This window comes from Cottoperca gobio, chromosome 22 (genome assembly GCF_900634415.1).
Source record: "Cottoperca gobio chromosome 22, fCotGob3.1, whole genome shotgun sequence".
Classification (NCBI taxonomy): domain Eukaryota; kingdom Metazoa; phylum Chordata; class Actinopteri; order Perciformes; family Bovichtidae; genus Cottoperca; species Cottoperca gobio.
In genome coordinates, this window is record NC_041376.1 from 14,420,983 (window position 1) to 14,444,614 (window position 23,632).

The following is a 23,632-nucleotide window of genomic DNA, read 5'->3' on the forward strand; positions in this document are numbered from 1 at the left end:
CAGTTCATTTGCAAAGAAAACGACCAATATATTATAATGTATCGTATTGAAAATAACACCATTTTGACTGATGCGGTGTAAAAAGACAGAGATATCCGTTTTATTACCAATAAAGAAATAACTAATTAAATACAAGAGTTTAAAAGGGGGAAGTAGTGGTGTTTGGAGAGTCAACATGCTTTTATTTCTTGACAAAAAGCAGAATATATCTCTGGCGAGACTACCCAGGTGCACTCCGTCCCCCAGGCATCCTCACCCTCCTCCCAACAAGGAGTCTCCCTCCTCGGACCCTCCCACATTGTGTGCGCGCCTCAGATGACATCACGGCTTTAAATATTCCCGTTGCTTCTTCCCACCCGTCCTCATCACTGCTCAACCAGCATAAAGAGACGATGTGTTTGTAGCTTCGCTTGTTTAAGTTATATAGCAACGTTGAAACAATTGTATCCGGCAGACACCGCCGCCCCCTCGTCCGCGTTGTTAAATAGACCTTGTGTTTCCAGCACCGGGTCCTCCTTGGGGTGAAAAAGCGCCTACAGGGCTTCAGTGCTGAAAAAAAGGAAGAGGTGGACAAGAGGACCGAGCTCTGTCGGGCGTGGTTGCAAGAAAAAACTCATCTTTGTTAGCAAAACTAAAGTCGCACCTATAATGTCGCTGTCGGTACCGCAGAACGGAGTAAAGGCGGATAACGAACCCGTTATCGAGCTGTTTGTGAAGGTAAGACCTGCGGCACAAGTCGCGTGGGACAAGTTTTGCATTTTTAAGTAACTTGGATAAACCCACTTGAGTGCATTGTGGTGATGAATGCGTTATTTTTTCACTTATTAGGTTTTGTGTAGCTAAAACCGCTTAAGCTAGCTATACGTTGGTGTTTCACCCACGGGTGTTTTCTACATTTGACAAACTGTAGAAGAGGGTTTTAGTGTCGCTTTAAGTGTCTTTTTTATTATTATTATTATTATTATTATTATTATTATTATTATTATTATTATTATTTTTAATCCATAACCCTCTTTTGCTGCTGTGACCATGTGGAGCCTGCGGTGTCACAGGCTGGGCGGGTGCAGCTTTCCTCCCATCGTGGGGAAAGAAGAGCCTGCCATGCTGACCACTGGGCGCTAATTCGTTAACAAAAGCTCCGTACGTAGTAGTGGACCATAACAGCCGATTCAACACTAACACATTTTGATGATAAATTGATTTAATATAGTCCCAGAGTGATGGATTACACCTTCTTTCTATCCACCCATTCATGGATACTGGGGTGGATTTAAAACAGCCATTTGAATTGTTAAGTTTTGTGTTTGGGTCACCTTGTCAACACTCAGTGATCACATCAAAGATCTCCGTAACACACTAGTTTGGTGGGGCTGTTTTTAAGTTTGTTTCACTGGCACGGCATGGGTGTATAAAAAAATAAGTTTCAGGCATTTACCAGCAATGGTGTTCCTGACACGGGTTGTTATTTAATGTCATATAAGTGTAACTGGAAAGCACAATTCATCACATTTAGATATGATGATAGATTTAAGGAGCTTGATGAAATTTTCTTCAGATAATATGTTTTGTTTGTTTCCTCATTTACACATAAACAATGTGAAAGAGATACAATATATAATTTGCCAGTGAATGGGAAGGAGAAATGCCTAAAACTCTCCAGGGGCTTGAAAGTGGAATTCTCCAGGCAACACATTACAGGAAATAATTAGTCGTATAATGTACACAAATTGTAAGTACTACTGCCTTTCCTCAAACTGTAATCGTGCATCTACTTGTGATGGCTGGTGGAGGGTTGTGAATGGCTGTATTTCTTTCTTCAGCCTGCTGCTTTGCAGGGCGGGAAAATGGCAGAGGAAGGAAAAAAGGGGGAGCATGGGGCTGGGACAGGCAGGGAGTTGTGGGGTCATGGCTGGGAGAGGGTGTGTGTGTGTGACCAAAAGAGTGAACACTTAGTGGTGATGGTGGATGCCTGCAAAAATGCTTGTGAATGCTACAGATAATAGTAAGTACTTGGGGTAAGCCTATTTAAAAAAAATCTGCAAATGCATTTTTATTCAAATGAAATCATGCATTTGTAACCACCTGTCAACTGTTGTACACTTTAGTCGCTGTGAATTAGTCATCTAGTTTTTCAGATGAACTAGAAATACAGAAAAACCTAGCTTGTCGTGTTCCTGTTGATTCCTCAAAGAGAAGCCTTTATAGTGAGGCGTTGATGAGGCTGAGCAGCTTTGCAGGCCCCTCAGTGTAGCGGCAGAACAAATGGAAACAAAGTGACCTGGTACCATTTCTCTTAACTACCTCTCCCAGCCTGCAGGAGAGGTTACATCATCCCCTGGAAGGTTTACACATGTGGCCAACTCCTCCCTCCCTCCCTCTCTCTGCCTTCTTGGACTGTGTAGCTCGTTGTGCACAGAAGTTTCTTCCATTGTGTGTGTGATGGCCCTTCGCCTCTATCGTCCCTGGCATGGCAGTGTGTTACCTGCCAGCCTGTGACATGTCCACATCTATTATTAAGGTGGTTGTTCTCACCGTGCTGTGTTAAACACAGTCATGGGAGACAATGGCAGGCATACAGGTTGCCATAGGCACACTGCTGTGAGCCGGGCCTCTGGGAACAGCTGATAGCGAACTGTGTGTGCTCTCCACACACTGCAGTGTCAGATCTGTCCGGGCACTGCCACATATCAAAGCTGACTAATTATGCTTCTAGAACACGAGTTGCTGCTGTGTCTGTAAAGATTTAGCAGTGACAACACTGTTTACCCGTTAAAAGTAGCTGACTGTCCCAGTTTAAAAATACTTTGATGATCATGCAACTGTTCTACCTGTAGTGTTTATAGATACAGTTGTCACATTGCTATGGTACACCCTTTATATTGTGCTCATCTCGGAAGGGCGTAGCCGGGAAGTTTGTGACTTTATATTGCTTTTAGGTTGCAAATAAGCAGGATATAATGACTTTGTGAGGGGGAGGATTGACCCTTGACCCTCATCACAGTGCAGCAGATTAGATATTATTTTGCACAAATGAGCAGTACCTGGTGTGACATCACATGGCTAAAGGGGTAATATAAAGCCCTAAATCTGATGTATTTATGTGCTGTGATAGATGGAAAATGTATCCCTCTGCCATGAAGCCAAAAGAGATGAAAGGGTGCAGCTGCATATACTTATTTAGAGTTATTGGTATAGTATTCAAGAATGGAAAAGATTGATTAGTTGTCACTATTAAAATAATCAGCAACTATTTTGATAATAGATTTATCAGTTTTAGTAATTTAAGCAAGAAAATGTAAAAAGTCTCTGATTCCTGCTTGGTTTCTTTGAATCCTCTATGACAGTAAACTGAATATATTTTGAGTTGTGGACAAAACAAGACCTTTCAGGACGCCATCTTGGCCATTGGGAAACACTGATTGACATCTTTCACCATGTTCTGACATTTTATAGACCAAACAATAAATCCGTTAATCAATCAAATAGACTTAACTTAATCTACAATGAAAATAATTGTTAGTTGTAGACCAAGGGTGTCCAAACTACGGCCCGCGGGCCAGCTGTAGCCCATGATCCATTTTTAATTGGCCCGCAGCAAATTCTAAAAGTCTAATGGAATATGGCCCAGATAGAAACTTGTGCTTGAAGGTATTGTACTTCTTAGTTCTAACACAGAAACACAGTTTTGACTTGTCAGCTAACTTAAAACATCACGTGTCAGATAAAGCTTGTGCTTTAGATGTTTACTGGATTGCATGTGATGAGACAGATGCGACGGACACTGCACAGCTGTTCATGTTTTTTGCGGGGAGTTGAGGATAACTTTTGCGTTACGGAAGAGCTGCTTGGTCTTAGGAGTCTAAAGGGCACAACATAAGTCGAGCACAAGGACTTTACCGCAGATAATTTCAAGCTTTCCTGTCTGATGTTGAATACGGGGACGTACTCCACAGTTCTGATGTGCGCTGGCTGAGTCGCGGCTCCGTGCTGCAGCGGTTTTATTCCCTGAGATCAGAAATCGATCTGTTTTTGAAAGAGAAGGACCGACCTCTTCATAAGCATTCTGTGTGAAGCTCCGTCTCTTTGAGACACAACTACGTAACTTCAATGTTGCGCACTTCCCCACGCTGTCCGAAATCCAATGTGCTTTTCCAAAGGCCAACCTTTCTGATAACAAGGGGAAATATGTGTCTGTGATCACGTCTCTCATGACAGAATTCAGTCAGCACTTTTTTCTATCATTGAGAAAGAAATCGAGCTGATGAATGCAGAAGAAGTTTAAGTCTGCAACTAGAACTTTATATATAATAATTATATACGATAATTCCCTGAATAATCAACATCCGCTTCTCTCCCTCCCCGACTTCTACCGGAGCTTGGAAAAGTTTCCTCAGATGAGACGTCCCGCACAAAGAATGATGAGTCGGCTCATATGTGAGCAAACATTTTCTCTGTTAAAAAATTGACCGACAGCATCTCTGTGATGTCCTTCGTATCTCAAACCCCAAACTTCCTCCTGACCTGCAGCATCCTTCAGTCCAAAGCATCACTGCTCCCACTGAGTGCACCGCTGTTCCCATTACAGGAGAGTTAAAAGATATATTACACAGTATTCATGTTAATAAGCTCAATGTTTCAATGAATTCAGTCAATTAAAGTTGATAACATTTTCTAACTAACGTTAGTTGATTTATTAAAAATAACTTGGCCCAATAACTTATTTGTTTAACAAGCTTGAGATTCACCCCCCCCCCCCCCCCCCTTTATATACTTTATTCATCCCGAGGGAAATTCAGGGCTACATACAGGGCTGTGAAGGAGGATCACCATCCTGACAAGAAGCAATCTGAAGCTCCTGGCTGAAATCTACCTGCATTTGATAGATTTTATTTAAGGCAATATACCTCACCTCGAGGGAGTGGCCCAGCCCTTCATATATTTTTCTGTATGTGGCCCTCAGTGAAAAAGGTTTGGACACCCCTGTTGTAGACCTATTTGAAATCTTTCCTCGAGGCCATCCATATGGATTGCTACACTACCTGATTTGAATCGGGGATTTTCACTTGAGTGGTTGTCTTGTGTTACTTCTCCGGGACGGTTGTTCATCTGCATAATTCTCATCATTAAATCATTACAAGTTTGCTTCTGTTTTCATTCAGTTTTTCACAGTTTTATAAAGTAGTGAGTCATTCTCCACCCACATATGACCTGACTGTATGATGGTAAACAAAATATGGAGTCAAGAGAAACGGACGAGCTCTACTTGTGTACGAATCTCTTGGCTGCAAGTGTGCCGAGGTCACGCTACCGGTTACAAAACGTTCTGCTGCCTCCACACTTATATACTCTTGCTGCCAGCACTAACAACAGAGCCAGTAAACAAGTTAGAGAAGTGCTTTGAAGTCTGGATGGCATAAGAGGCCGTCTGTGTTTGTGTATGTCCTGCAGCACAATTCCATGGGAACGGTGGAGATGGAACCTGCAAGAAGACCGAGCAAGGTCCCAACAAAGCAGCACTTCTGTCGGGGTGGATTAATACTCAACAACACATCACAATGCCCACTCAGATTTAAGTCTCTCTTCCCTGCACACGAGAAAATATGTTGCGGTGCATGTGTCACACCCTGAACTCTTGGTTGACAGTAGATTCTGTTCTTTTATATTTATTGTAAAGGCCTTGGGAAGAGCTTCTCGTGTCATATATTGTGGTATCAGTTGCAACATGTGACTGTCAGTCGTATGCCTTGTGATGTGCTGTTTCATGGAAACACAATGACCTTTTTCAGCAGTTACTGTGCTCTAGGTGGCATTGTAGGCAATTGAGTGCCTGCTTTTTTATAGGAAAATCAATAGAGCGGTTTATTTTTCTCAAGCATAAAGCAATGGGGTAGTTAGCATTACAGCGAGTTAGGGGGCAAAGATTAATGGCTTGTTACTGTTGTACAGAGCTGTTGCTGGGAGCAGTTGTTTCTGCACTCTAAATTTAGCTTTTGCAGCACCTGACCTGTCACTGCTTCTTCATTGTAATTGTCCGGTTGACTGACTGAACACTGGCCCGATCGATCTGGCCGTGTGTTATTACACCAACTTGGAAGAGGAGCTCTCGGATCAATCTTTGTATTTTCATGGGACGGCATATTCAGAAGTCCCATTTCATGTTCTCGTCAGTAGAATACAGGCTTGGTTGTTCCTGGTTGTGTAAATATTTTTTTTAATTTTAAGCATATATATCCTGAGGAATGGGAGGAAGTGCTTGTAGTAATAGTACTGAACTGGTTACTGCTGTGATTGCATCCTGATCTGGTAGGTTATAGAGGAAAAAGGAGCCCCCAACTCTACCTCAGCCTCTGTTACAGCATCCTCGCTGTCAGAAGAGGTGTGTGACCTCTTACATGAGGAGAGTCTGCCCTGCTCGCTACACTGTGTAGCTATCAGTCTCAACATGATCCAGTCTGCTTGTATTTCACGTGCTGTGTTCTTCATAGCAGAGCCTACAGAAGTGTATACCACCCAAAGGGAAGTACCTGAAAGTGGGGGATAGGATGACAGGGGCATCCTTCTTGACTCTTCACTCTATTGAGGTGCACAGCGGAGTGTCCCAAACATCCATCTAGGCTTTCTTTGTTTTTGAGACCTGGCAGAAGAAGAGTATTGTCACACTTCACTTAACATTAATATCCCAATCACGGCTGCTCACTAAAGGCTCAAATTGATTTGTTATACTATTATGGCTGAAATCATGAAAAACATTATTTACTATTTAAACAGCAGGAATCCCAAATAAAATGTCAATACTGGTTTGTTATGCCGCTTTATATTACATGTGGTAATATGATAAATATCTACTCTCTAGCAAACCAAGGGACAACTCTGCCCAAAATCAAAAACGCATGCTTTTCCTCTTGCCTGTGTTGCTGTTTAAGCTAGATCGGTTAGTGTTGGAGATATCGGCTGTAGAGATGTCTGCATTATCTCTAATGTAATGAAATCGGAGAGCACTCGGGTTGTGGTGCTCAAAGCATAAAAAATACATGTGGAAAATTAAACTGCAATGTTTCTTTCCAGAAATCATGAGACTGTTACTCAAGATGATCCACAGACATTGTCAGCAGTTTAAAGTAGGAACTATTTTCTTTCTACCGAATCACTGCGCAGAAGGAAGCGTGCATCTACTTATGGACGAGAGGCTCACCTGAGCTAGCTAACGTTAGAGCTCAGTCGAGGAGGACGCCATTCAAGTTTACTTCTCGCGGCGTCACGAGCACAAGCCTCTTGTCCTTGTGTAGATGTACACTTCCTTCTGTGCGGTGATGTGGTTAGTGGATGTAATTCAGTAGCAAGAAAAATAGTTCCTTTCAAATGTATTTTTTCTTATTTTATTCTTTGGGCACCACAAGTAGTGTGCCATCTACTTTCATTATATTTGAAGCAAGGCAGACATCTCTACAGCTGATATCTCCAACTCTTGGCTACTTCGCGCCAAAATAATCTATATTGATAAATCGCATTACTGGTAAGAGGATAAATGTGTATTTTTTTAAAGACTTGTGCATGGACTGTTCCACAATATTTTTATATGTTGTGAAAATGCCATGCAGCATGTCCCAGACTGGTACTGAAAGGCTGAGTGGCTGCAACCGGCAAGATTCCCGACAGACTCGCTGTCTGCTCTGAATTACTGATGAGGCCAGTGTTCGAGTGGCCACGGTGCAGGGCAGGCTTTTGCTGCCATACATATCTGGCATGGCATGCTGGCATTGTATCTGTGCCAAAGGGTGGTTCACAGCTGTCTCGACAAGACATGTGTCCTGAATGAATTGCTACAGGATTTATCTTAGGGTTCAAAATGAATAATTTCAGCCCTGTACAGAGAATCTTTTAATTTTGAGGAATTGTTACTTTTACATGTTTTCTCCTCAAATGTTAGGAAAAACGGGGATAATGAAGATAAAAGTGCCCAAGTCATCAGCCTGGGGTCTATGAATGTGTGAGTGGGTGGAGAGTTGGACCTCAGTTTGCAGCTCAGTGTTTGCGTTAGACACTTGAAACAACAGTCAGAGCGAGGGTGATTGTTGGTTCATGCTGATCTCCCACATAGCTGTCTGTTTGCTTTTCCGTCATTTTGAATCCATATTACTTGTCACCAAACACCTGTCATGTGCTTCTAGAAACTTAATGTGGCTGTTTTGTCTTATCTATCCTACGCTGAGGCTAAATGCAGTAGTTTATAGACTTGGCTTAAATCATTGCAGTAGCACGGTTTTGCTGTAAGCCTCTTTCCACAAACTGTTAGTTCTTAGACCTGTGCTCCAGCACAGTAGGTTAGTGTCTGACTGGAAGTCTTGAGGTTTCCACTGAATGATGTCAGCTTGAGTCAGAGCCACACCAAGGATGTGATGGCGTTTCCATTCCAGCAGGATCAGAGTCCTCTGTACACTCATCTCTGAGCGTGGTCGACTCAAGGACTCGGCCTCACCCAGTCCAGCCCTCGTCATTCAGATGTCAGCCAAAATTCCTTTTGGGTGATGGCAGACATCTGCCCATAGGACTATTGAAATATGTTGAGTACTATAAGGTGGCATTAGATGCCTTGTTGACTTCATACTTTATTATTTGATAATGTTTCTAATTTTAAATCGTAATTTATTATTCTAATTTAATAATCTGCTGATTGGATGGGAAATCCTCCCAATCAAGAAGCTGCAACCAGAGAATGGATGCCATACTTGCTTGAAGAACGAGTAATTGATTATAAAAATACTGAAGGATTTTATTAAGTTATATTTTTGGGCTTTTCATGCCTTTATGATGGTGAGAAGTGCAGATTGTGAAAGGGGAGAGAGAGAGAGAGAAGGGGAACGACATACAGCAAATAGCCGCAGGTCGGACTCAAACCAGTGGCCGCTGTGGCAAGGACTCAGCCTTTGTATATGGGACGCCTGTGCTACCGGGACGCCATGATTATAATATTTTTGATCGATTAATTGACTTTGTCTCAATCCTATTCAGACAGCTTATCTTTAGCATGGTTGAGTTTTCCATGTAAACACTAAATAAATATATATCAGCAGTTTGAATCTAAAAATGTTGTTAATGGCCTTCGAAATCTCTGTAGTGTTTTGCTTAGACAGTCGGTATTCATGCTAACGACCTGGGTTCTTCTTTTCTGTAGTGTCTTCCCTGCTGACATGCCCTTAAGCATCACACCCTTCCAGGTGTATTTATCTGTTCTGTAGCTGACCTTGACCTCTAACCAGCCTTTGGAGAAGGACACATGATAAAAAGTAAAGGGGTCACAAGTCTAACGTATTCCTTCAACCTGGTTCAGTTCAGTAAAGCTGTCTAAGAACACGGTGGGCTGAGTCTTAAACAGCCAGCTTTGGGTTCAACTGCTCAGTCCTAACCCCAGCCCAGACTGTATACATGTCCAGCAAACGGGGAGAGGCGTTGTCATGACGTTACCATGACTGCCCACTCTCTCAAACGGACATTCCTGCTGTGTGTCAGAGCAGGAGGAGGAAAGCTGCAGCGCTTGTTACATCGTCAGTTCCTTATTCGGTCAAAGTGTGGCTTGAACTTGCTGAGCAGCCCACCCAATTTAGAACATGAAGTCTGTTGGGGAGGGGAAAGCACGTCAGCCATGTTACTAAAATTAGGCTGTGAGCAGAGACTGGGAGGACTGTGCCCAGCCTGAACAGGATCCGTTGTCCCTGAATGCTGACTATCAGTCCAGAAAAGTAAAACTAAAGTCTTAAAGAAATATAGGAGAAACTTTGCAGAAATATCTTGGTAGACGTGTCTGTAAACACTTGACAGTAGGAGAATAAAGCGGTAGAGGTTGAGTTAAACAGCTCTTGTGTTTTGTGTGCCAGCTTGTAACATTTTATAGGACTGGACTTGTCCGTCCCTGTTAAAAGTGCACATACCTTCAAGTAAATTCACGGTGCTCAGCAATATGGATTGCCCTGGCCAATAAATCAAGTAACTGAGAAGAAAATAATTATCTGCTATAGACTGTACTCTCACTCACTCAGTTAAAAAGTTCAATTGTGGGACTTCAGAATGTTTGTAGTTTAGCATCTATGACCCACTGTGTCCTTGTTCTGATTTATTGGGATTTACTAAGTTTTTGTTATTTGATAACTGCTAATAAAAAATTTATTTGTATGAGGGCAAGAAAAAATTGACTTCGGGCAAGTAGATACTGTATCTGCGTGCCTGCAGTGTTTTAAAGACAACTGGCCCCCTTGCTGACTGAGTTGTCATTGTTCTGCTGTGGGGCCACGCTGTCCTGGACACAGACTCCTAGATAACATCCGACTTGAGCATGACTCACACCCTCCACTGACCAGCTGTGTGTGTGTGTGTGTGTGTGTGTGTGTGTTTTGGCATTAAATAAACAAGCATCTGTTGACTCGCGGTCCATCCATTGAGCCTGAATAAAGCTTGAGAGTGTGTTTGCAGTAGTCGGTGGCTTCTGCTCACCAGACGTTATTATAGCTGTGTCACATTAGAGGAAATCTCTGTGCGAATCTCTGTGCAAGTTGGTGTCTGCAAGATGTGAGACTAGCAGGCTCCACATTGGGCGCTGCGAAGCGTTCCTGTGAATGCTGCTTGTATTTGGAATCGACTCGTTGTTCTACTTCTTGGAAAAAAGGGGAACTTTTTTTATCTGATGTGCCTTGCCATAAAAGGGCCCACTCGAAGTACTTTCTTGCTTTGCATGTGTGTTTTTATTAGTGTTACTCCACCCCTTGCTAACTAGTGACGTGCCCAAAACTCTACCAACAAAAAGCGCTTTGTGTTGTTGCTGTATGGAAGGTTCTCCAGAAGTCCCTTTCTGAATGTCCCACTATAACAGTTGCACCCTGGAAAGTGTTGGTAGTATAGAGCACGGACAATGTTTGGAGGGGTTTCCAAAACCTTCATACTCGTTTTGGACCAGACCATGTGGTGGTTCTATCAGGACAAGAACAAACCATAGCTTTGGATTTTTACATATGCTTCATATCAAAATATTGTTTGCATTTGTATCGATCCCCCGTGGTTACTTTCTAAGGTGGTACTTTACATTACATTATTACAGGTCATATCCTGCTACAGCTCTTATCCAGAGCGACTTACAGTGAACTAACTACAGGGACAGTCTCCCTGAAGCAACTCAGGGTTAAGTGCCTTGCTCAGGGGCACAATGGTGGTAGCCTGGTATTGAACTCGCAACCATCTGGTGTTGTATTTGGAAGCTGAACCACTAGACCACCACCTCTACACTACTTGGTAATGTTGTTCAGCACAATTCTTTCTAAAGACTACCTAACATGAATTCATAGTGTAAAATTAAGAGCAGCCCTTCCTTAATAGTAGGGCTGTGTATTGGCAAGAATGTAGCGATATGACTTATGATTCAGGCGTTACATGATTGCAATACTGTAAGCAAGACAATGTTTTGTGATTTTAAATAAATATGAACCACCGTTTGCCACAAATCATCGCATGTAAGCTATTTATTAAAGTAGATGCAATGTTTTTGAGAATTGATACAGTATTCCAAAACATAATATTGCGATACTCGAGTATTAATATTTTCTCACACCCCTACTTAACAACACAGCTGTTATATGTCAGGGGCAGCAAAAATGCAGCTCTACCAGCGTCATCACTTAAACTAAACAAAGCTCCCTCTTCGGCGGGAGTAATGACATTTCTGGAATAGTTTCTGCCTCCTTCCAAAATGCCCAACCCCCCCTCTCCACAGAGGGGCCCATGATAAGGGGAGCGGGATTAAGGGGGAAGGAAAAAGAAAGAAGAAGCAGCAGCAGCGTGCCAAACGGCACACATTCTCTGAAGCTTGCTCTCTTCTCTTCCTCCCACAAAGCATCTATTACCGCTTGTTCTCCTTCATGTCTATGATGCTTAGTTTCCTCCCTTGTAATATCTCTCTTTAGCGTCTGTCTTTCTTTCTCTCTCTGCAGCAGATCCCTGCTGTCAGTGTCTTTAACAGAGAGCTGGAGTCTGCTCTGCTGCAGACTCCAGAGGGGAGGAGCATTGCCATGGCTCCAAGGACTGACTGACAAAGAAAAAAGAAAAGTAAAACGGTCTTTCTCCGCTGCCGTGGCCTTCTTCTTGGCCACTTGAGACAGAGAACTTGAGCTTAAAAGCAGCTTATTGTGTTGAAGTACAGTAAACATCTTTTTAATTTACATAAGGCGTTGTGTAACGTGGTTTTAATTTTTGTCCCTAATAGAAAGGGAGCTCATCTGTGAATTGGTAATCCCCTCTACGCTGTGTACTCTGCTTTCCATGTCATATGGGTCTGACCATTGTCATGGGATCAGTTGCTGTGCTGCATTGCCACCCTTGATCAGAACTGAATGGGGCTCTGTAGGTGTAAGCGCTGTCTGGAAAATGTAATCATCCGATTGAGGTGTTTCTGATCCGCAAAGAATCAGCTAACGCTAGTCTAGTGTAGTGATGGCCATGAACCATGATACCCCCCAACACTTCATGGCCGAAGCTTTATTCTAGAATTGAATCATGTAAGATGAAAAGGGGACTTTCATTTGCGGAACAAAGGCAGTGATCTAATCCAAGCTATTCAGATATTGAATTCAGAGGGGAGGGGGGGGACAGCCGCAGTACAATGGGAGCCAGCAGGCAGATCAAACGGAGCCATCCCACTGGGTGTCACACAGAGGACAGCAGCAGCCTGCTTGTCCGCACTAGCAAGGAGCTGCTTGACCTACTGAACACATCCAGAACAAAGTCCACTATTAGAGACTGTGCAGAACCTGCATCTCTGATACAAAACAAATATTCTGCTAAAATAGTCCAAACGGATTTAAATCGTATATTCGTTCAGCGCACTTTGCCAGTCTGTGTGCAAACAGTTGATTTGTGTACTGCTTTTGTGTTACACATACAGTCACACTTTGCATATCACCTCTGCAGGACAGATGCAGAGTGAGTGACGACACGAGGCAGACAAAAGCGAAACAATATTTGGCCGTTTTTCCAAGGCTCTGCTTCAGAAATGTGCTGAATGAAGAGGTGCATTCCAGAGCGACGATGTTTAAATGACCTTCATGCTTGTCCTTGTGAATAGATGAATACGGTGCATTCTTTTTTGGCTGGGATATTGGCATACCTCAACAGGCTTGCTATCCACAGAGCCTTGAGGTTGTTAAGTAGACATATTTAATTGTTTTTTTTTGCCAATGCACCATGAATGAAAAGCAGCAAATGAGAACAATGTCAGTTTCACAGTGATGCCTCAATTGTGCAATTGCATGTTTGAACTAAAAAAAATTAATATTTTCTTGGAGCAGTCAGCATAGCAGATTTAATCATTAAAATACTGTGCAAAGCTCAGTTAATCAAATTAAATTCTTATTCTGCCTCCTGATGTGGAATCCAAACCATATTTGTCATATTCTGCTACGCCCTCCTCACTCCATACATGGCTGCGAGTTGAGCAGAGTGAGGGATAATTTAGAGAGTTGGAGAGGCAAAGAGATGGGTGGTTGTTGGGAAGACCTGGAGATATCTCTGACAGTATGGTTCACCCTCCCTGTGTGTGTGTGTGTGTGTGTGTGAGACAGAAATCAATGCTCTTGTTACTTTCTCTCGTCGTCTGTAGAGCGACCAGACTGTTGTGTTTTTAATGTTTGAAGTCTCTTCTCAAAACTCACTCCTGTTTTCGGTCTGGTGCTAACAGATGAGCGTTTGTCAATAATTTGGAGGACATGTGCTGCTTCCATTGATACAATTCCCAGCGCCATTGCTCAGTCTTGTGTTTGTGCAGTCTAGCAAAAGAGGAAACGAGAGGCGGTCCCAGTCTTAATCACTCCTGAAGCTTCCTCTTACACGTGGACAGTAGTTCTGCACATTAATGGAGGGGAAGTGTGCTGAAGTATTTAAGACGAGGGGGTTGACTTTATTCACTCGTTCCCTCCTACTTAGGTTTTTTCGAGGGCAGCCTGTAATGTGTATGAAAGAGTCATTGTCTGAACTGGGCCCTCTCTGGGTGAGCACAGTAAAATGTCCTGGGCCATAAAGGTTGTGCAACAGAGATGTGATCTCTATGAAGATTGTCGTGTTGTTTTTCGCTATCAGTGATCGAAACCTATTACAGATGTATTTATGATATTTATGGCACGGTTTCTATTTAGTTCTCTCCTTTCCTCCGCTCTGACTGTAGGTGTGTGCGCACGAATGTGTGCGTCAGGTGCGAAGCCCCGCCCTTTGCAAAACGGAGCGAAGGAGAGAATGTGACGTGTTTATTTAACCTCATACAATCCGAATGATCCCTTTTTTATGTTCATTAGATAGAAACTGATGCCATCGTTTGTGTCTTCAGGAATGGTAACTGCAACATGTTGCTGAGAGTTGATCTACTCCTATTCTAACTTGCTGTCTGTGTGTTGATTTAAGGCAGGAAGTGATGGAGAGAGCATCGGGAACTGCCCCTTCTCCCAGAGGCTCTTCATGATCCTGTGGCTTAAAGGAGTCGTCTTCAACGTCACCACAGTGGACCTCAAGAGGTGAGTCATTCTCACTCTCTCCATCCTCCCTTCTCGCTCTTCTTCCTTATCTTCCTCTTTAGCAGCTCGTCCTCTTTTCATTGGCTATTCAACCAGGAGGGAAACTATTTTTTTTTTCCTTTTGATAGCCTCTTAGTTTTTTTGGGCGTTTCCAAAAAGGCCTTGGCTTCCATGTTACGCTTTGATCCAGCCCCACCTCTTGACACGCTCGCTGCTTTTTCACTGCTTATTTGGTTTTCCCATGAACCTTTCTCAGGCTGGAGAAAACCAGGAAAATAAACATACAGACTCTGGAGAGGCTATTTAAGCTTTTGCTCTCTTCCTGTCTAGATTTTGGTGGGCCGCATGTTATTTTCCACCACAGGCATCAGAAAATCCTCTGCAATTCTGACTGCATTGAACGTGCTTTCACATGTGGATTCCAGTACCAGAAGCTCTTTAACAAACCCGCTATGTTTCTCTGTGTGTGATTCATCTAAATGTTTTTCCAATCGCTAGGGCAGGCAAGTGCCAGATTATTTTCAGACATGGTCAGATGGACGTCTGGTTTATATGGTCTTTCTTCGTCATGTGTTTTTGACTCAAATGGCAGTTAATCCGCGTGGCAGCTGCTTCCACACCGGGCATCTCCTCCTCCATGGAGACTGCTGCTGGCTGACAACAGAACAACACAACATAAACTACTTTGATTAAAAACTGGGTCTCTTGTAAACTCATTTTTTATATTATTATTTTGGTTCTTTTGAACTGAAAGAAGGAAAGCAGTGTCCTTTCCACTAATCATTTGGTTTTCTTCACACATGTCTGCACATTGATTGTGCAGATTTGGGTATATTTGCATGTATTTTTCTTAGCAAAGGGCGACTAACACAATTCAGAGCTCACTGATATCCTGTACATGGCAATGTAGGATGTCAGGCTACTTAGCAAAGTGTCTGTTTACCCTTCACTCCTCAAACAACCCTTTGTTCAGCTGGAGTGACTACTTGGTGCTTTTTCTTTTTTTTATTCTCTCCAGAGGAACAAGTGATCCAGGCTCCATGTGTTTAGAGTCTGTAACCTTGAGTAAACATAAAGCGTGTGTCATATTTATGGCTCGTTTATTGTAGTATTTAAATTGAAGAGCAGTGCACATTGTTAAACCTGTAGAGGGACATAAATGTTGCTTGTCTTCTCTTGGGTCAAGGCTGTCGTGTTAATATTTGTTTCTGTGATAAAAGCATGCAGTGCCGTTTGCACCGCTCCTCAGTGATATCTTTGGGTGAGGGTGCCACTTCCCCTTTGCATGCCAAACAGTTGAAGTCGTTTCCCCTTTTCTGTGCCCTCAGATGCCTTGTCCCAAATCTCAGCCACCACTGATACCAAAGATCTGGAGCATTTAGGAGTCTCTATGAATACATGTTTGCTAGTTACATTAGATCAAAGAGGGTTCACACTGCCTGCTGGCTAACATCAATCTGTTAGCCTCTAACAGACACTGCTGTGTGTTATGTTTTCTTTAAGGGATTTAATCGTCAGGGCGCTGTGGATTTCACAAGCGAGTTGTGTTCACACTACTCATTCAACACATGCTCATTTTTATTTATGTGTGAGTCAGTATCTGCCTGCCAGAGACATCTGGCAGAAAGTGTGCTGGTTTGAAGGACGCAGAGAGAAAAGGACACACAAACGCACTCATGGAGACAGATGAACACACAGTTAAAGACGTAGTACTGAGCAGCTATAGTCGGAGAAAGAGGAGTGCTGGTTGGCTCTAAACAAGCCATTAAAGAACCACAGCACTCTCAATTGCTTATACAGTGTGTATACATGTGTAGACCAGATCCTCATACACTGTAAAAATGTTTTAATTGGTTGCATCATGGCTTTGTTCCATTTTGATTCTATCCACTAAAGTTGGTCCTCTTCTCTCTCAGGAAGCCGGCAGACCTCCAGAACCTGGCCCCGGGCACACACCCGCCCTTCATCACCTTCAACGGTGAGGTCAAAACGGACGTCAACAAGATCGAGGAGTTCCTTGAGGATGTTCTCTGCCCACCCAAGTGAGTGCTTTCTCTTCCCTGCGGCAACACTCTGACACACCTTTACTCTGTACACAGTGCACTGCTGTCATGAGCACACTGTTAGCTTTTAAATGCTCTGTACGGTACGGTAGAGGCCATACAGGCTTAAACTGAGACAAATGTTTTACTTAACACATTTGTGTCCAAAGACTTTTAGTATGATGAGGAAAAGATGCCACAGCGTTAGGTTAAAGTCAAGACATTTAGTACTGACATACTTTTAGTATTTAACAGTAAAATGTTGACTTTTTTAGATCACATGTAAAAAGTAAGAAAGACACTAACATGCATATGTGTGCATATCTTTGAAGTTCAACTTGTGATGAGTTCATAGATACTTGATTGTGCTCGTTGTAGTTTTCCATTTTCTTATCATAATCATACTATATTTAGGCTTTGAGCAAATGGGACTAGTTCTTTCCTAAAATATAAAGAAATGTATAGAGGAAAAGCGGCAGTCCCCATGTGACCAAAGACTAAATATAGTTTGATAAGAAAAACTCACTTTTCAGCCAAATGGCTTGACTGAAATTCTAAATTTCACTTCTGGGATCAAATAATGATAAATCAATTTTCTATATTTATCTCTATACATGTTGCTGTCAGCAACTCTGAAGAAAACCCACAATGTATCAGTCGTTCTCTCTGTGGCGCTCAACCTTTAGCCCATTTGTTCCTACTGAAGATGGAAATCTTCACAAATATACACTTTCTTTTAATCATTTTATAATTGTCCCAAACGACTGGACACTGTAGGTTTTCATTACTCGCATGACTAAATGGAGCTCTTGTTAAATACTATTTTCAGTGGCAAAATGATATGTCCATGTTCATGGTAATCTTAATACACGGTGAATGTCTGTGGTACAGAGAAATATGCTACATTAGCGTTAGGCTATACAAATAACGCTTTTAATAGGATTACATTATTATTATATATATATTTTTTTTTTAATGGGGTTTGTTTACATTAAGATGGAGAATATCATCAGAATGAACCTTTAACCTCCTCATACATACACGTGTGTGTGTGTGTGTGTGTGTGTGTGTGTGTGTGTGTGTGTGTGTGTGTGTGTGTGTGTGTGTGTGTGTGTGTGTGTGTGTGTGTGTGTGTGTGTGTGTGTGTGTGTGTGTGTGTGTGTGTGTGTGTGTGTGTATTATTTACTTGTATGTGTGCTTGTGTGCAGGTACATCAAGCTTGGTGCAAGGCACCCAGAGTCAAACACAACTGGGATGGACATCTTCGCCAAGTTTTCAGCATTCATCAAGAACTCCAAACCAGATGCAAATGAGGGTAAGTTATCTGTATGACAGACACACGTACACGCACACATACTACACACGCATGATTGGGTACGCTGTTTAAGAGCAGAGATCTATAAACCTTCCAATTGTGTGGGGAGAGCTCTCTGGTTGCTAGGCGACATTGGTAGCCCTGCCCTGATTGGTGGTTTACAGCCTCACTCAGGAACACAAAGCTTTTGTTCCTCTTGTCCTCACGCTACCCGTCTCACCTGGTGGAGCTCTCTGGAAAACCACAGAGAAGCAATCTATAACGAACTGGTGCTCAGTCTCGTCCCTCCTGATCCTGATCCCTGCTGGTCATATCACAAACTTAACAGATACGATTATTGGATTAACATGAAAGATACAGTATGTAGTCTATTGTGTTGCATCCGGGGTGAAACTGGAATTGTTACCTTTTGAAGGATGCTGATGGTATTGATAAATATCATAAGATTCTGTATTATGTTTCAGTTGATGCTCGCTCCACCCTGGGAAAATATTGAACCATGGTGAGCTGGATGTGAAAGCCAAGGCTGTGTCAACAGAGGTTTAGGTTGAATCTCATGGTTCAATAATAAGTGATTTTCAAAGCAACAGGTCGAGTCTACTGTTGAACTTCTGGATCCAACATTCATGACATATTTTCCAACAATGGAATGAATTGATGAATGAGTTAATGACTGATCTATAGATGGATGGATACAGGGAGAGGACAAAGTATAACACCTGCCATTGAAATGTGTGGTGGGTAAGCTTTTAATGAGATGTTTGTTACAGCAGCACAGAATTGAATCACAATGCTGTTGTGTTAGATTGTACAGGTGTCCATGGTGTGTCTGTTTCCTGCTTTTATAATGTACACGGTGTGCATGCACACTCTCCTGATGAAATGCTGCCACCATGTGGTTGATCAACATATGGGTGCAGCAGCTTCAGGAGGCCCTGATGATTTAACACTGCTTGTACTGAATGCACAATTAAACTTAAATTAAAACTGTTTTTACTGTTTTTATAATTTCGGTTTTCTCCGTGCAGCTCTGGAGCGCGGCCTTCTGAAGACCCTGCAGAAGCTGGATGAGTATCTCCGCTCACCACTGCCCGACGAGATCGACCACAACAGCATCGAGGACATCAAGGTCTCCAGCCGCAAGTTCTTGGACGGTGATGAAATGACCCTGGCTGACTGTAACCTGCTGCCCAAGCTGCACATAGTCAAGGTGAGCAAAGGAGACTTTTAAACATAACCGACCGTCGTGTTAACTGATATCTTGGTGTAGCATGTCTCACCCCTACAGGGGTTTTACCCAATTAGATTTCTTCTCCACAGCTATTGATGATTTCCATTGTATACTCTTGAAAATTACTTTCTACTAATTTATGAATCATTTGGTTTATCTAACTAAAATGGGAGGAGTCTGTCTGTGCGTCTGTCCTTTTGATTTTCTCGACAACCATTCATCCGAATGGCTTCATACTCTATGGGTGCATTGCTGAGAATACCAAGCAATCGGCCGTACAGGCATTGTCCTCGTCTAAATAAATTACAAAAGCTCATCAAAATGTCCAAGTATCTTGATTTGTCTGACTAATGGTCCAAAACTGAAGGATATTCATTAAACTATCATGACAACAAAGAAAAGCAACACATCTTCATATTTAAGAAGCTGGAACTATTTTATAATAGGCTTAAACAACAACTATCAAAATTGTTTGTTTGTTAATTTTCTATTAGTGGACTAATTGATTAAATGGTTAACAGTTTCAGCTTTACTACGCCGGTGCCTTGTGGGCAATTAATTGATAACGAAATGACTAAATGAACAGTTCCATTATTATTTTATCAATTCCTCCAACTATTAAACAAGTTGTCAGATTGGATTAGTTCTGAACTGATGCAACACAATTACAGTATAAACTGCATCACAGTGCTTTACAAGGACTGAACTGTCTCTTTTGCTGGAGCTCTGAGTTTATGAAAGAGATTTTTAACTTCTGGTGCCTTCCTCCAGGTGGTGGCCAACAAGTACCGAGGCTTCGACATCCCCAAAGAGATGACTGCCATCTGGAAGTACCTGAACGTCGCCTACACGCGCGAAGAGTTCACCAACACCTGCCCAAGTGACAAAGAGATCGAGATAGCCTACGGTGACGTAGCCAAGAGGCTGGTCAAATAAGCTCCTCTGACCTGTCCATCCCTCACCCCGTATACCCCCCCCCCCCCCCCCTCTCCACAGCCCTACACCTCCCCCACCCCCAGCACCGGGACTGATGTGCTCATTCACGAGAAAGAAAAAACTCTGGACTTCTTTTCCTTCTCTCCTCATCGAGAGCGAACCCCAATGCATGAACCCTTCTTGATCTTTTTTTTTTTTTTTTTTTCGATTTTTACAAAGACCTATTTTTAGTTGATTCAGCAAAAGGTCACCTTTGTTCCACCTTTCATCATTAATTGCTTTTGTTTTTCATTGGCTGATGAATGTGAGGCGATGGGAGAAGCGGCCAGACATTGTATCTGTGCTTATCAATGTTGGGAGCCTCGTCAAACGCACTCCCTGATAAGTGACCTTCAAGCTGACCTTCTCTCTGCGAGCAGGGGAGCGGCCACAAGCTGTTAATTTTCTGTTGTCTGTTTATTATTGAAATGGCTCTATCTAGGATTGCTTTAAAATGAACAGCGAGAAGCAGTTTATCCCGTCTTTTGGCTTATTGAGAGGCATTGTAAACAGTGTTGAAGCTTCAGTGTTTCCGGCGTAAGTATTTGACGGATTTAAGTAGAAGCTAATCCAGAGCGGAGTGTTTGACATATCAAGTGAGCGATGCTTTATTTTAATGTTGAGTTGCTTAAAATAAATCAAAAATAATTGTAACTGCAGGTAACGCTACCTGGTATCCATGCTCTGATTTCCTCATTGCCTCAAATAAGGCAAACGTCTTGTAGCTCAGATCAGTAGAATTGTAGGGAATTTCCTGAACCCGCTGCAGAAGTAACAACTCAGGACAAATCTAACCTGAGGCCTAAGAAATATTCAACCATATGTAGCTTACAGATATTCAAGGAGGTGGAGGTGTCTAGGCTGGCCTTTTTGTTAATCAGCACAGCAAAGCTCACTTACTCTTCCCTTGTGAAGCATGAAGAAAAGTCTTTGGTCATGCTGACTGTAGCGGTAGTTTGGATTACACATGGCGGACCAAAAAGGGGCACATTATACTGGTCCCACTGTGGATAGGATGACTCCGGCTATGTAAAAACGGAAACCACACACTCTCTGTTTCCTTCTCCATAGCATACAGAATGAAGGACACTAATGTGCAGTCTGGAAAGGCGACACGAAACATATTTATGACAAGAGGAAAGTAGCAATGAAACGAATACCTTTTCTCTTCTGTATGTAGATTGATCTCTGTGGTAGTGAATGTATGTTATGATACAGTAGCTCCAAAAGTGCTTTAGTGCGTTTGCCATGTTTTTGAGGACATTTGTTATGACACAAATAAATAATAAAAAAAGGAATTGTAAATATTTGTTTTGTTCACTTGGAATTCAATGTGTACTTTTTTATACATTTCTTGCCAGCTTGGATTTTAATTCTAGGAAAACCATCTCCTCTTTGCCTTTCTTGTTTTCTCTCTGTAGATGTTTTGCAGAGATCATTTCATTACAACATGAGTGTGATGATGTACAAACAAAATATCCAAGCTATGTCATGGCTTTTTTTTTTTTTTATTAACAATATTGAATTGAAATAAACTTATTGGCACTCTGACTTTTGTTTTTGTATTGTAAGTGTTTTGACGGTCTTTGACCCTCTCTTCTATTTATTACTTCCATGTTCTTAGATTACTATTAAAAGCCCATTCTAATATATGTTAAGAACTGCAGCTAGTTCACCCTTTATATATTTATATATTTATATATATATATATATATATATATATATATATATATATATATATATATATATATATATATATATATATATATATATATATATATATATATATATATATATATATATATATATATATATATATATATATATATATATATATATATATATATATATATATATATATATATATATATATATATATAAATATAAATAAAAAAGAGAGAGTTTTGCTGCTGCCCCCGTCCACAGCACTACATTGCTTCTGTGCCAGTACTCCGGTCTGTTTCTCCAGAGGGGCGTGCAGACCGCCATCACTTCTAACAATCTGTACTTTCCCTTTAAAAAGAATGGTGGAAGATTTATCATCCAAGATGTTAATATGCAAGTATACCAGTTCAAATGAAGCCTCTTTGACCTTAGTCATGTATGTTGCTTTGCATTCCAGTTCATTTAGCTGACTCTTTTGTCAGGGGGGGGGGGGGTGGATAGCATATACTGTAGTGTCCTCTAGAGTGACATAAACGTTTGAACCAATTGAAAAATGAATGTAGGGTCTTTATTGAAAGCTTTACATCCCTGTGTTATATCATCCATATTAAAACATCTCATTTAGCATTTTTTGCTTTACTCTCTAAAGTAAATCTCTCAGGTCACTGATACAAACATACAGTCAGGTTTGGGAACCCCTGAGCCAAAGCATGTTTGTTTACAGCTCTCTCTATCTCCAAGGAATGTCTCATGTGGGTGTCCACCCACTGTGGGCTCCACCTCCCCCTGCAGACACCCTCTGGCTGTCAGCTTGATGGTGTTTTTCAGCCAATTCCCTACTGTTCTGCAGCACAAACAAGTCTATTCTGCAGAGCTGATTGCAGACAAAGTTTCGCAAGAGATTGAAAAAAAAAAAAAGAGGTGTGGGGGCGTACAGTTTTTGGATGGTCTCCAGATCATTAAAGTGTCATGTTTCAGCCTCAGACATTCTCTACTCCCTTTTTGGTGAAGACTGAGACGCGGTCTCTACTTGTAATTCACAGGCAGGAAAATCCACCCATAAGTAAACAGACAGTTGTGTGCGTGTGTGTGTGTGTGTGTGTGTGTGCGTGTGTGTGTGTGCGTGTGCGAGGTAAGCGCAGACACAACAAGGCTGGCTATCATTCAGACCACACACTCATTACAAGCAGGCAGAGTGTATTAGTGTAATTGGGTAATGAAGGTGAGGCAGGGAGGGGCTGAGTATTGTTTCTCAAACATGTTGACTGTGTGTGTGTATGTAAAGAGCAGGGTTATATTACACACCATGAGAGGGAGCCAACACACAGGTTACAGACACAGTTGTTTCCTTGGATTCTAGGATTTGGAAAACATGTAGCCAATTTCTTTACCCTTGATTTACATGTTTGCCATCATGCTCTCACTTTAACAGGTAAATCAACCCGCGGCGTATTTTTCAATCCTCAATATGTTCGGCGGAGCCTTTTCTGTTTGACATGGACTCTTTCTCTGCAGTGCAAGTTCAGTTTGCAGGTTTTACACAACACCCATTTATACAGCTGGCTAAATATTTACACTGGTAAAGTAGCTCGCTCAAGGGTACACAGTGATATCCCAACTGGGTTTTGGACCTACAATGTGTGAACACCCTTCTTTGCATATGGACTCTGTGCACCTGACATTTGATGTGGCTACATAGGTGGCTTTGTATTTGGTTCACACTGTTGATTGACAGCACACAGGCCTATATGTGGAAAATAAATAATGGCTGCAAGAATATTGGGATTCTCTTTCAATTTGAAAATAATAACTTGAGTTTAGAAATGTTTTCATTGTCCATTATATTCCATTCATACACTATCAC

General features: G+C 41.9%; 1 protein-coding gene across 1 annotated transcript; it reads left to right on the top strand.

Moving 5' to 3' along the window:
* Positions 1 to 354: 354 nt before the first annotated feature.
* Positions 355 to 21,410, top strand: clic4 (chloride intracellular channel 4). The gene is made up of 6 exons (XM_029460768.1): positions 355 to 717; positions 14,431 to 14,540; positions 16,457 to 16,582; positions 17,791 to 17,897; positions 18,926 to 19,107; positions 19,900 to 21,410. The coding sequence occupies exons 1-6, from the start codon at positions 649 to 651 to the stop codon at positions 20,062 to 20,064; spliced, it is 759 nt and encodes a 252-aa protein (XP_029316628.1). The 5' UTR covers positions 355 to 648; the 3' UTR covers positions 20,065 to 21,410.
* Positions 21,411 to 23,632: the final 2,222 nt, after the last annotated feature.